The 11,413-nt window shown below is 58.8% G+C and overlaps 1 protein-coding gene across 1 annotated transcript; it reads left to right on the top strand.

The window, feature by feature from the left end:
* Positions 1 to 1,333: 1,333 nt before the first annotated feature.
* BRINP2 (BMP/retinoic acid inducible neural specific 2) lies at positions 1,334 to 7,073 on the top strand (the record flags this gene model as incomplete). Its single annotated transcript, XM_082287485.1, has 7 exons — positions 1,334 to 1,635; positions 3,583 to 3,773; positions 3,933 to 4,123; positions 4,508 to 4,613; positions 4,969 to 5,205; positions 5,393 to 5,615; positions 5,957 to 7,073. 7 exons carry the CDS (start codon positions 1,334 to 1,336, stop codon positions 7,071 to 7,073), a joined length of 2,367 nt encoding a protein of 788 aa, XP_082143611.1.
* Between the last annotated feature and the right edge of the window lie 4,340 nt (positions 7,074 to 11,413).

The following is an 11,413-nucleotide window of genomic DNA, read 5'->3' as shown; positions in this document are numbered from 1 at the left end:
CCAGCTTGGCATTGCCTGTCCTCCACCGCAGCACGGGGGCTGACGGTTTGGGCCAGGATTTGGTCACATCGTGGCCGTGGGGGACTCCACGTGCCAGGAGCAGGAGGCAGTGACTGGGCTGTTATGTGGCTGCCTGCCAGGCTGAGAGAAACCAGGGTGACATGTGAGAAAAGAGTGTGGGGGAACAGAATAAGCCCTGCCTGATGCTCCTGCCCACCCCACTGCCCTGGCACCCAAACCTGGTGATGCGAAAGTCTCAGCTTTTGTTTAAAATTCACAGGGCCTCAGCCTTGAGGGCTGAGCGAGAAGCTGAGAAAGCGTAATCAAAGGGCACCCTTAAGGGTTTAAAAATAGAAGAGAGGGAGAAAAAAATTTAAAAATCATATTATTACATGTTAAAGCATGATGATTCATCCAGCAAAGCCCTGTTGGGAGAATGCAGGGTTGGTGTGCGCTCAGCAGGGACGGGCATTTGGGCTCCAGGCCCCCACCAGCCACCTTCCTGGAATAAAAACCATCCTCCCTGGCAGCCCTGCAGCCATGGGGTCCCTGCTTTGAGGCAAACAGCTGTTGTTGCCTCACAGCACACCTTGATTTGGCCAGACCTTGCAGCTCCCCAGCTCCCACTTTCACTGGCAAAGGCTCTGGCCTTGTGGTCGCTGCTCCCAGAAAAGCTCCATCTTTACTTTGCACCCAAAACACCATTTCCATCAGCCCAGCCAACCTTGGAGTGGACATCCATCCATCCATCCATCCATCCATCCATCATCTCAGCCACTAGCAAGGACACCGTGAGAAGTCTGACATCAACCACACATGGTCCAGTCCATACCTGGAGAAGCTCATTTTCCCAGCTCCCCATGATTATTATTGTTAGGCCCCCTGAACTGAGCTGCATGTGCTCATGACGTGCATGCCCACAACGCAGGGTGCAGGGGCAGCCCGCCATCCCCACCGCACGGGCACCCCACAGCAGCAAGCTTGGCTTGGCAGGCTGATGTACGGCAGAGAAAAGCATAAAGAGAAAGCCAGAAATTCCACAAACAGCCATTAGCCAGGATTTCATTTAACTTCAGCAGCACCCAGGACCCCCAACCCCATAAACTCTTACTTCCTGTGGCATGACCAGTCCGTGCCTGATGCGTGGCTCTCCCTGGAGCGCAGCTTTCCCTCTGTCAGCATCCCAGCAGGCATTCCAAAGCTTGCGGCTGCTCCTGGTTTGTATCCCTGCCGCTGTCCTCACGGGCTTCCCTGCTCGGCGTTGCAGGACGGGGCCGTCCCGGAGGATCGCCGCGGGGTGAGAGAATGAAGAAGCCGGCCGGGCAGCAGCAGGATGGGGCGGCAGGACCTCCCACGTGCTGACGGGCCCCCGCCGATGCTCCCGTGGCCGCTGGCCCTGCTGGCCCTGAGCGCCTGCTGCCGCTGGGGAGTGGCCGGCGGGGCGGGCAGCACCGTGCCCCAGGGCCATGCAGCCCCGGTGGCCCCCTCCTCTTCCTCCTCATCCTCCTCTCCCTCCGTCCGGGCACCCCTCGACTGGCTCCTCACCGACCGGGGACCCTTCTACCGAGCTCAGGAGTACGTGGACTTCATGGAGCGCTACCGGCAGGGTTTCACCACCAGGTACAGGATCTACAGGTGAGAGGCTGTGGGCAGCCCGGGAGGGGGCTGCGGGGGCACGGCAGAAGGGAGGCAGACCCTCTCTAATCCACACGAGCAGACCCCCACGTGCGGGAGGAGGCTGTCCATCGGGTGGGTGGATGTGAGATGCTGCTTTTCCAGGGAATGTAATAGCAGCCCCCCCAGGATGCTCGTGGTGTGGCCAGGCTGGGCTCCAGGCAGGATCTGCCCTAAGCTGGGAGGGATTTGGGGCACAGGTTGAGATGGAATCAGCCCTTATTGGCAGGAGGATGGGTCTCGTGTACTCCAGTCCCTTTGGGCATCCTCCACCTACTGATCTCCTGCCCCGAGGTGGAAGCTGGGAACAGCAGAAGGGGCAGTGTACATGTGGTGTCCAGCTTCCAGGCCCTTTGGACAAAGATGCTCTTTTGTCCTTTTTCCATGCACAAACCCATCTTTGTGCCAAATTACTGAACTTGCCTAGACTGGCAGTCCCCCTGGGGCTGGGATGCTGCTGGGGCTTGAGAAGAGCCACCCTGACTGACCCCCTGGCGTGTCCCCAGTGCCATCAGCCCACAGACTGCTGCAGTGGGATGCTGGATGCATGGGGGCCGAGGCTGGGGGAGGGTTTCCTGCCAGCAGAGAAGCAGGTTTGGCAGCAGTAGGGTCCACTCACCCCATGACAGCCTCTGTGGGAAACCCACTCCACTCCACAGCCTCCTGGACCTAACTGGGACTGTCACCTCTGGCTAATGAGCCCTTTTCCCTTCCACTCCCCACCGGTGCTGAGCCCTGGGGGCTTCAAACAGTGGAGCAAAGCCTGGCCACTGCCTCCCGGGAACGCAGACGTGGGTGCCGGGATTGCAGCCTTGTTATGCAGCCCGGCACCCCCAGGGAGCTCCTCTCCTCTTCCCTGTGTGCTGACGCTGCCATGCCGAGGGACCGGCGTCCTCCAGGGATGCTGCCGGTGACGGTGGTGGGACAGGAAGCAGCAGCCAGAGGGACAGCAGCCGGCTCACACCTCCCCGGAGGCAGAGAACCTGCCGGCAGCCCTCGGGGCTTACTTTGCCTGTGGGATGGAAGGGGGGAAATTGGCAGCCCGGCCCCGAGGGAGTGTGTGCGCAAGGGGAGAGGCAGAACCGCCCCCCCCACCGCCTCATCCCCAGCTCTGCTACTGGCCCCAGCATCCCATCTTCTGGGCCCAAAAATCATGATGGGAGGCAACCTGTCATCTGCCAAGCCCAGCAGCTGCTGCTTTGCACCCATCCCTCCTCCTCCCTCGCTCTCCATCTTTTCCCATCCAGCCCCAGCAAAACTGTCTGAAAGCCACCGCCTGGTTTTAATTAGAGCAAAATTCCAAAGATTAGGCTGAAATTTGCTGCCGGTTGTTTACGAGGCCGTGGGGTTTTGGAGGCTGGGCAGCTGCTCCCTAGGGCTGGGCAAGGCCGGGGGGGGGGCACATTCACAGCATCTGGGGCTCTGAGGGGACCCACCACCAGCCCCACCACATCCCAACGCCTCCAGCTTCCCACAAAACGCTGCTGATATTCAAAACCAGGATACCCCCAGGTGCTGGATTTTCACCTGGATCCACAGGCATAGGGCTGGAGGAGGGATGAGATCTAAACAGCCCAATGGGCTGGAAAAGGGTCTAGCCCTGCCCTGGGCTGTGATTAATGCCTGCCGGAGGTGCTGGATTAATCAATATCAGGCATCTCCGCTGCTTGTAGCTCTTTATCACCATCAATGGCTCAGGGAGGGACGGCGCTTTTGTCCTGGCTGGATCCGTAGCTGGCAAGGGCATGCAGCAGGTCCTTCACTTCCGATGGGGAGGTCGGGGTGATTCTAACTGGAGTTTTCCACCTGTCCTGAGCTGGAAATCGGGGACAGAAGGAAGGAGAGCATGCGTGTGCCACGGGCAGACCCACCTCACACCCTCTCCCCACTGCTGCTCTCCTCCCACAGAGAGTTTGCCCGTTGGAAGGTGAATAATTTGGCCTTGGAGAGGAAAGATTTCTTCAGCCTACCACTTCCCCTGGCCCCCGAATTCATCCGCAACATCCGGCTGCTGGGGCGTCGGCCCAGCCCCCAGCAGATCACCGACAGCCTCATCAAAAAGTATGGGACACACTTCCTGCTGGCCGCCACGCTGGGAGGTGAGTGCTGGGGGTGCCCGGTCCTGCTCACCCCCCTCGCTCAAGGGCTGCGAGAGGAGGGGAGTGCGGAAAGAAGCACTGCGGGAGAAACACGGCCAAGAAAGGGAACGGGGGGAGCCCAGCAGCCTCCCTAAAGTCTTGCCTGTCCTCCCCCCCCAGGAGAGGAGTCCCTGACCATTTTTGTGGACAAGCGCAAGCTGAGCCGGAGGGCAGAGCCTGCGGGGGCGCCTGGGAACAGCTCGGGGGTCTCGCTGGAGACCCTGCACCAGCTGGCAGCCTCCTACTTCATCGACCGGGAGAGCACCCTGCGCCGGCTGCACCACATCCAGATCGCCACGGCCGCCATCAAGGTAGGCGAGGGGGCTCGGAGGGGACAGCGCTGGGACACTGCGGCCCCACGCCTCACCAGCGGCCCCTCGCTGCTGGCCAGATCTAAAACCAGCATCACCCAGAGAGCAGGGAAAGTTAACATATTCCCGTTATTTATGGGAAATTGGGCACGCTAATAAAGGCACATTTTTCAGAGGGCTGCAGGCGGGGCTGCTGCCTGTCAACAAGCTAATTAGCAGATAATTCTTTCGCCTCTCCGCCCATGGCCATACCTGCTACGAGGAGTGGGGCATGGCCAGCGTGGTCAGGGATTATCTGCAGCGCTCCCAGCGGGGTAGTGCACCCTGCGTCCCCTCCTGTATCCCTGACCACCTGCCCCTCCTGTATCCCTGTCCCCACCTTAGGTGACAGAAACACGGACAGGGCCACTCGGCTGCAGCAACTATGACAACCTGGACTCGGTGAGCTCCGTCCTGGTGCAGAGCCCCGAGAACAAAGTGCAGCTCCAAGGTAGGGCTGGGCTGGTGGGGATGTGGGGGAGGACAAGTGCTACCGTGGGATGCTTGTGGGTGCACAGGGGGTTGCAGGGGAGGATGCTGGCACGAGATGCTGCTTCTAATTTCAGGGCTGGGGAGGAGGGGGAATGAAAATAATGAAAGCTGGGCAGGATGAGGTTGTTGTTTGTCTGCCAAGAGGAGCCAAGATCGATGCAGAGCCCAGACAAGCGGCTCCACAGCAAATTGATATGATAATCGTGCGAGGGTGGGAGCCCGGGGAGGGGGGAGGCTGGTGCCCTCCTCGGCCGGGTGCTGTTTGAGGGGCTCCGTGCGTGCCCTGATGCTCTCGGGGCCGCTCCCGCCCGCAGGGCTGCAGACGGTGCTCCCCTCCTACCTGCGGGAGAGGTTCGTGGCGGCCGCCCTCAGCTACATCGCCTGCGGCTCTGCCGGGGAGCTGGTGTGCCGCCGCAGCGACTGCCGCTGCCAGTGCCAGCCCGCCTTCCCCCGCTGCAACTGCCCGGAGGCCGACATCCAGGCGCTGGAGAGCAGCCTGGCCCAGCTCGGGCGAGCCTGGGAGAGCCACCACAGCCAGTTCGAGGAGTCAGGTGAGGCTGGGGAGACCCCAGCAAGCATCTCCGTCCCCTTGCGAGCAGCCCGGTCTGGGTGGTGCGTGTCTGGGGGTGTCTTCTCACCGTGAAGACTTCAGAGCTTGGGTGGAGGGAGGTTGCTTTCAGCGCCACCTTCACCGCTTGCCCTCCGGGGTCTGCTGACGCCGTCCCCTTCTCCCCACAGAGGAGTTTCAGGCCCTGGTGAAGAGACTCCCCACAGACCGTTTCCTGAACAGGACGGCCATCTCCCACTTCTGGGCTATGGATCTGGATGTCCAGCATCGCTACCAACAGCTGGGCACCAGCCTGAAGCTGCTCTCCAGGAAAACCTACCGACTCATCCGGCGGCTCTTCAACCTCAGCAAACGCTGCCACCGGCAACCTCGCTTCAAGCTGCCGAAGGACAGGTAGGGTGCCATGGCATCCCTTGCTGGGCACGCTGCCCCATGCCCTGAGAGTGGCTCAGAGCCAGGGCCCACCTCCCTGTGGTGGGGACTGGAGAAGCTCCCACCTGGGAGGGATGCCTGGGGGTGAGCAGGCAGCAGGAGCGGCTGTACCAGCTTGCAATGCGGCCCTGAGAGATCAGGTCCAAACCTGAAGGTGAAAAATGGGGTTTGGTTCATGGGGGGGCCACCAGCAGAGCAGGAAACAAATCCAAGGTGGGCACTCTTCCGTCCCTTGGGAAAGTCAGTCGTGTCCCAAAAGATGCCACCTAAGCCTCTGTTCCCCCGTGTCTCCTCTGCACCAGGGCCCTCCCTTTCTGGTGGAGCCGCGCACAGTCGCTCCTGTACTGCAGCGAGACCACCATGCCTGGGACCTTCCTGGAAGAAAGCCACAGCTGTACCTGTCCCTCCGAGCAGCCCTCCTGCCAGGGCTCCATACCGTGTGCCTTGGGCGAGGGGCCGGCCTGCGCCAGCTGTGCCGAGGACAACAGCACCCGCTGCGGGACCTGCAACCACGGCTACGTGCTCACCCAGGGCTTCTGCCGCCCCGAGGTGGCCGACTCACTGGAGCACTACCTGGGGCTGGAGACGGACCTGCAGGATCTGGAGCTCAAGTACCTCCTGCAGAAACGGGACAGCCGCATCGAGGTGCACTCCATCTTCATCAGCAACGACATGCGCCTGGGCAGCTGGTTCGACCCCTCCTGGAGGAAGCGCATGCTCTTGACCCTGAAGAGCAACAAGTACAAGCCCGGGCTGGTTCACGTCATGCTGGCCCTCTCCCTGCAGATCTGCCTCACCAAGAACAGCACCCTGGAGCCCGTCATGGCCATCTATGTCAATCCCTTTGGGGGAAGCCACTCAGAGAGCTGGTTCATGCCTGTCAATGAGGGCAGCTTCCCAGACTGGGAAAGGACTACCGTAGATGCCTCTGCCCAGTGCCAAAACTGGACAATCACCTTGGGCAACAAATGGAAGACCTTCTTTGAAACGGTCCATGTCTACTTGAGGAGCCGCATCAAGTCTCTGGATGACAGCTCCAATGAGACAATCTACTATGAACCCTTGGAGATGTCAGATCCCTCTAAGAACCTGGGGTACATGAAAATCAACAGCTTGCAAGTCTTTGGCTACAGCCTGCCCTTTGAGCCGGACGCTATCCGTGACCTGATCCTCCAGCTGGACTACCCCTACACCCAGGGCTCCCAGGACTCAGCCATGCTCCAGCTGCTGGAGATCAGGGATCGGGTGAACAGGCTCTCACCCCCTGGCAAAATCCGCCTCGACCTCTTCACTTGCTTGCTCCGGCACCGGCTCAAGCTGGCCAACAACGAGGTGGCGAGGATCCAGTCCTCCTTGAGAGCCTTCAACGCCAAGCTGCCCAACGCGCTGGAGCAGGAGACGGGCAAGCTGTGCAGCTAACGGCCGGGAGCACTCAGGCCTCGGCGCCGGGGGGCTGCGAGGAGAGACTTCCTGGGGAGGAGAGAGAAATAACCACCCTAAACATTTAAATCAAGGCCTTACCTTAGTGCCAACTGCGTGCTTCCATGGTACACCCAGCAACTGGCCAAAGAGACGCAGGGCTCCAGCAGATGGAGGATGCCAGTGGGACTAAGGAGGAGGGATGGCTCATGCCGTGCAGACTGGCTCTGAGTGCGGGGACGATGCCACCGTGGCCACCACAGAGGTGGCTGGGGAGGCGTGCCGATGGCCCAGGGGGATGTGGCTTGGCCAGAGGCAGCTGCTGGTCCTGCCAGAGCAGGTGCCCAACCCACCATAAGGATCCCCCAGTGGCAGCCTCCTCGCCACCCCAGCTTTTGTAGTCTTTTTAAGAGGTTTCTACTGGCACCTTTGCCTTTGCATCCCCCGTGATCCATCCCGCAGCCGTGCCCTCGCACACGGTGCTGGTGGGGCCCCACAGCGCCGGCCCTCGAGACCCCACAGGTCTCCCCTGGGGCCTCTCCACGAGCAGCTCGTGTCTGCTGCAGTGCCCAGGCGCCGTCTCACCCCTTGCCTGGGAAGGACCTGGCACCTGCGCCGGGAACGCTGCCATCACAGACACCGGCGGAGACCTCTGGGCCACAATTCCCCATGAAACAAAAAAAAAACCAACAAAAAAAAACCTAATGCAAAAGAAAGAAAAAGAAAAGAAATGTTTTATTTATGTATTTATTTATTTGGTTTGTTTGGGACAGGTTTTTTTAAGCCTATTTATTTGGGGAGTGTCATTTCTTGTCAGTGGCTCCAGCCAAGAGACATCTTAGTAAAATGTATCTGTTTAATATATTTTTTAAAAAATGCCTTTTTTGAGCAAAAGAGCAACCAAAACCAACTGAGATTAAAAAAAAAAAAAAAGAAAAAAGAAAAAAAAAAAGAAAGAAAAGAACAGAACAGTTACTGTCATCCCTAGCCCTGGCTTTCTCCGTGCTGTGGGGCTCCCCTCCCTCCCTTCTTCCCGGTGCTGCTGCCGCTGCTGTACTCGGTGCCTGACTGGAATATCAAGCAGTGGAGCTGCCCGGCTGTCAGATGGGAACGCTGGGTACCCAGACAAGCAGAGCTCACCGCTCCGGTGGCTGCCCTCATTCCTTGGCCGAGGATGAGCCAGAGAGAGGAAGGAGCCGACCCTCCGAGCGCAATGTCCCCAAGGCAGGGCGTGCGGACGGAGGGGGTGGTGCGGGGGAAAGGAGAGGGGCGGGGAAAGTGTTTCAGCGTGCAGATCCGAGCCCGCTTTCTAATCCTCCACAGCTGGCAAAACTTGTCTGCTTGGATGCTGCAAAGGCGGTGGAAACCTGAACTCATCCATCCTGCTTCTGTCACCCGCCTCTCCTCCATCCTCGGGCTGGGCAGATAAAGAGATAAGCGGGAGGAAAATAACACCAGGAGAGATAAAGAGACAGACAAGAGGAAAATAAAGCGGGGATAGATAAACCATACTTGCTATTTATATTCCCTGTCTAATCTATCAATCCATCAGGCTGGCTATTGTGGTTATAGCAGCCCTCAATCTGTCACCTAGTCTTCTGTTTTCCACGCATCTGTCTTCCTTTGCCCACCTCTCCTCTCTTTCTCCCAGTCCTAAAGGGAAAAAAAATCAGGCGATTAAACACACCAGGAGGAAATGAGAAGTCAAAGCCATCCTCTGGGCTCCCCGGGGAAAGCTGGCAGACATCAGCCTGGGGATGGGGAGGGTGCAGGCGGGAGGGCCAGCAGTGCTCCTGAGCAGGCAGGGCTGCCAGGCAGCTTCCCAGCCAGTGAAATTGTTTGGGCTTCTGCCGTACATCTTCCATCTCATCTCCTCTTGGTTGCCCAGAGAAGCCGTGGCTGCCCCATCCCTGGAAGCGTCCAAGGCCAGGTTGCATGAGGCCTGTAGCAATCTGGTCTAGTGGAAGGTGCCCCTGCTCATGAAAAAGGAGCTTTAAGGTGTTTTCTAACCCAAATTGTTCTAGGGTTCTCCCCATCCTCGTGTGGGCCATGTGTCAGGCTGATGTTCCTCGACTCCATCCCATCTCCTCCAGACAGAGCATTTCCTACCGTGTTTTTCGGTGCCCTGAACCAGTCCCACGTCCTAAACCCACCTGAATATGAATGCAAGAGCTGTCGGGATGACTGGCAGCACCTCAAGGAGCCTCTGTCCAAGGCACAGTGGGGCAGCTTCCACCCATCAAGGGATGGACCCCAGACTTCGCTGGCTTCATGTAGGCTCCAGGTGGAGGCAGGTGATGCCCAAACAGTCCCGTGTGTGAGGACAGAGGGGGATGAAGGCCATTTGCTTTTAATTTGATGCAAAAAATAAAAAGGGTGGAGTAGGGAGAGGCAGGCAGCTGCAAGGATGAGCCATCAGCTCTTTGCATCCTCAGCAGCTGCCCCTGGGGCTGCACTCTCCTCTCTCCACAGCCCCCAGCAAGATCCATGATCTATTGCCCAAAAGCACCAAGTTTGGCCCGAATTGCCAATTCCCATTCGGAAGGAGGCTGTGCGTGGCATTCCAAGGCTGGCAGCTGGCACAGCCGTGTCTCAGCACAAAGCACCCCACTGGGAAGCACAGGGACCGGCAGACAAGGCCTTGCTCATCCTCCCCCAACACCATGGGGCTGCACCCCCTCTTCAACCCAGCGGAGAGAAAGACAGAGTTGGTTCCTTGAATTTGGCTGCTAAATTGCTGTATTTTGGGTGAGAGCTGCTTCCACCTTTTTTAGGGATGTTCTTGAGTTAAAGGAAGAACAGCAGCAGCAGCAGCAGTGTGCATGCCCTGGGAGGGTGCTTCCAGGCTGCGTGGGAATCTCAGCTGGAAGCAGCCGGGTCCTCCTGTCCCTGTTCAGCAATTAAGGCGCTCAGTGGAGGTGATTAAAAGGATGAGGTTAATAACTGGAGGTCAGCATTTGATTACCTGGGAGTGCTTTGCCCTGCACAGAACAGCACTGATGGCAGCGGGGCTGGCTGAAGCACCAGCAGGATCTGGCCTCAGGATGGAAGCAGCCAGCGTGCCACCCTGCACCAGGAATTCAGCATCAAAGCCATTAGGTTTTAAAAACTGGTGTGTTTGGGGTTGTCCTTTTCTAGGCTCTGTGTTTATACGAGATTCTCTGCAGTATGAAAGCCAGAAAATGGCCTTTAATGAGCTGAGCTCCTCACTTGCTTGACTGCAGACACTCTGGTTCCCTCCCGACACTCTGCTGGAGAAAAGGAGGCCAGGCAAAGGCCAGGATGTTTCACCCCCAGCCCAGGCAGCAGGATGGGGTTATCTGTGCAGCTCTCCCAGGGCAGAGAGAGCTCATGGCCCCCAGGTTGGGACTGGTCCTGCCTCCATCTCCCACCCTGAGGCAGCCAGTGATGGGCTGTGATGGGCTGCACCTGAGCAAGCAGCTCACAGCTCCACCTGTGTAACCCACACCCTTTTCCCCCTCCTCTCTGCACCCCTTTTCTGCAGCGCCCAGCCCTGTGTACCATCAGGTGCTGCCTTCAGCCTCCTGGCCAAGGGCACCTCCACATCAGGCTGGCCCCAAACAGCAAGGACAGTTTTTCCATGAAGAGCCAGGATGGAGAGAGGCTGTGAGGCTAAGTCTGCATTCTTGCTCCACCCTGCCTCAGTTTACCCCTTGTGGCTCCCAGCTAATGCAGTGTCAGAGAAGAACACGGATGCACAGGAAGGAAAACATCCCAGGGGAGGAGGGAGAGCTGGGAGGGTTCCAGGTGACACGCTTCCCTGGCAGAAACTCTTTTGCTTTGCATGCAAACAGCACACTGGTGCAGATGTTGCTTTTAATCCATCCCCGTGGTCTCTGAGTTCGGGCTGCTGGATGGGCAGAAGTGGGAATCAGACGTTTGGCTTGGCAGGAAGCTTCACGCTGAGCATTTTGCCCAGGGCTTCTCTGGCTCCGTTGGCCACACGGAACCACCAGGCAGCTGCCAGCAGACCTGCTCTGGGTCTGACAGCATTTCTGGGGGAGGCAGGAGATTCCAAGCTGCCTGTGGCCCTCTCTGCCCTAGCACGGGGCCGCTCTGGCTCCTTCCTGGTGACTCAGTTTCGCTGCAAGTACCAGAGATGCTCCTGGGCACACGTGGGATCACCTCTCCCTCTCCCAACTAACCCAGCAGATGGTGGGATGTGATCCCCGGGAAACGGGCATCCCTAAGCCGGGCAGTGCCGTGGCCCAGAGCTGCTCTGCCAACACAAGCCCACAGGAACTTGTCACCGTTCTCTCCACACACCAGGCCTGTGGGTTGGCGGGGTTTGCCACCAGCCCCCCTTGCTCCCCCTGCCT

Source organism: Coloeus monedula (genome assembly GCF_965178545.1).
Source record: "Coloeus monedula genome assembly, chromosome: 9".
Classification (NCBI taxonomy): domain Eukaryota; kingdom Metazoa; phylum Chordata; class Aves; order Passeriformes; family Corvidae; genus Coloeus; species Coloeus monedula.
Note: the sequence above shows the minus strand (reverse complement) of the source record. Positions and strands in the feature narration are given on the sequence as shown.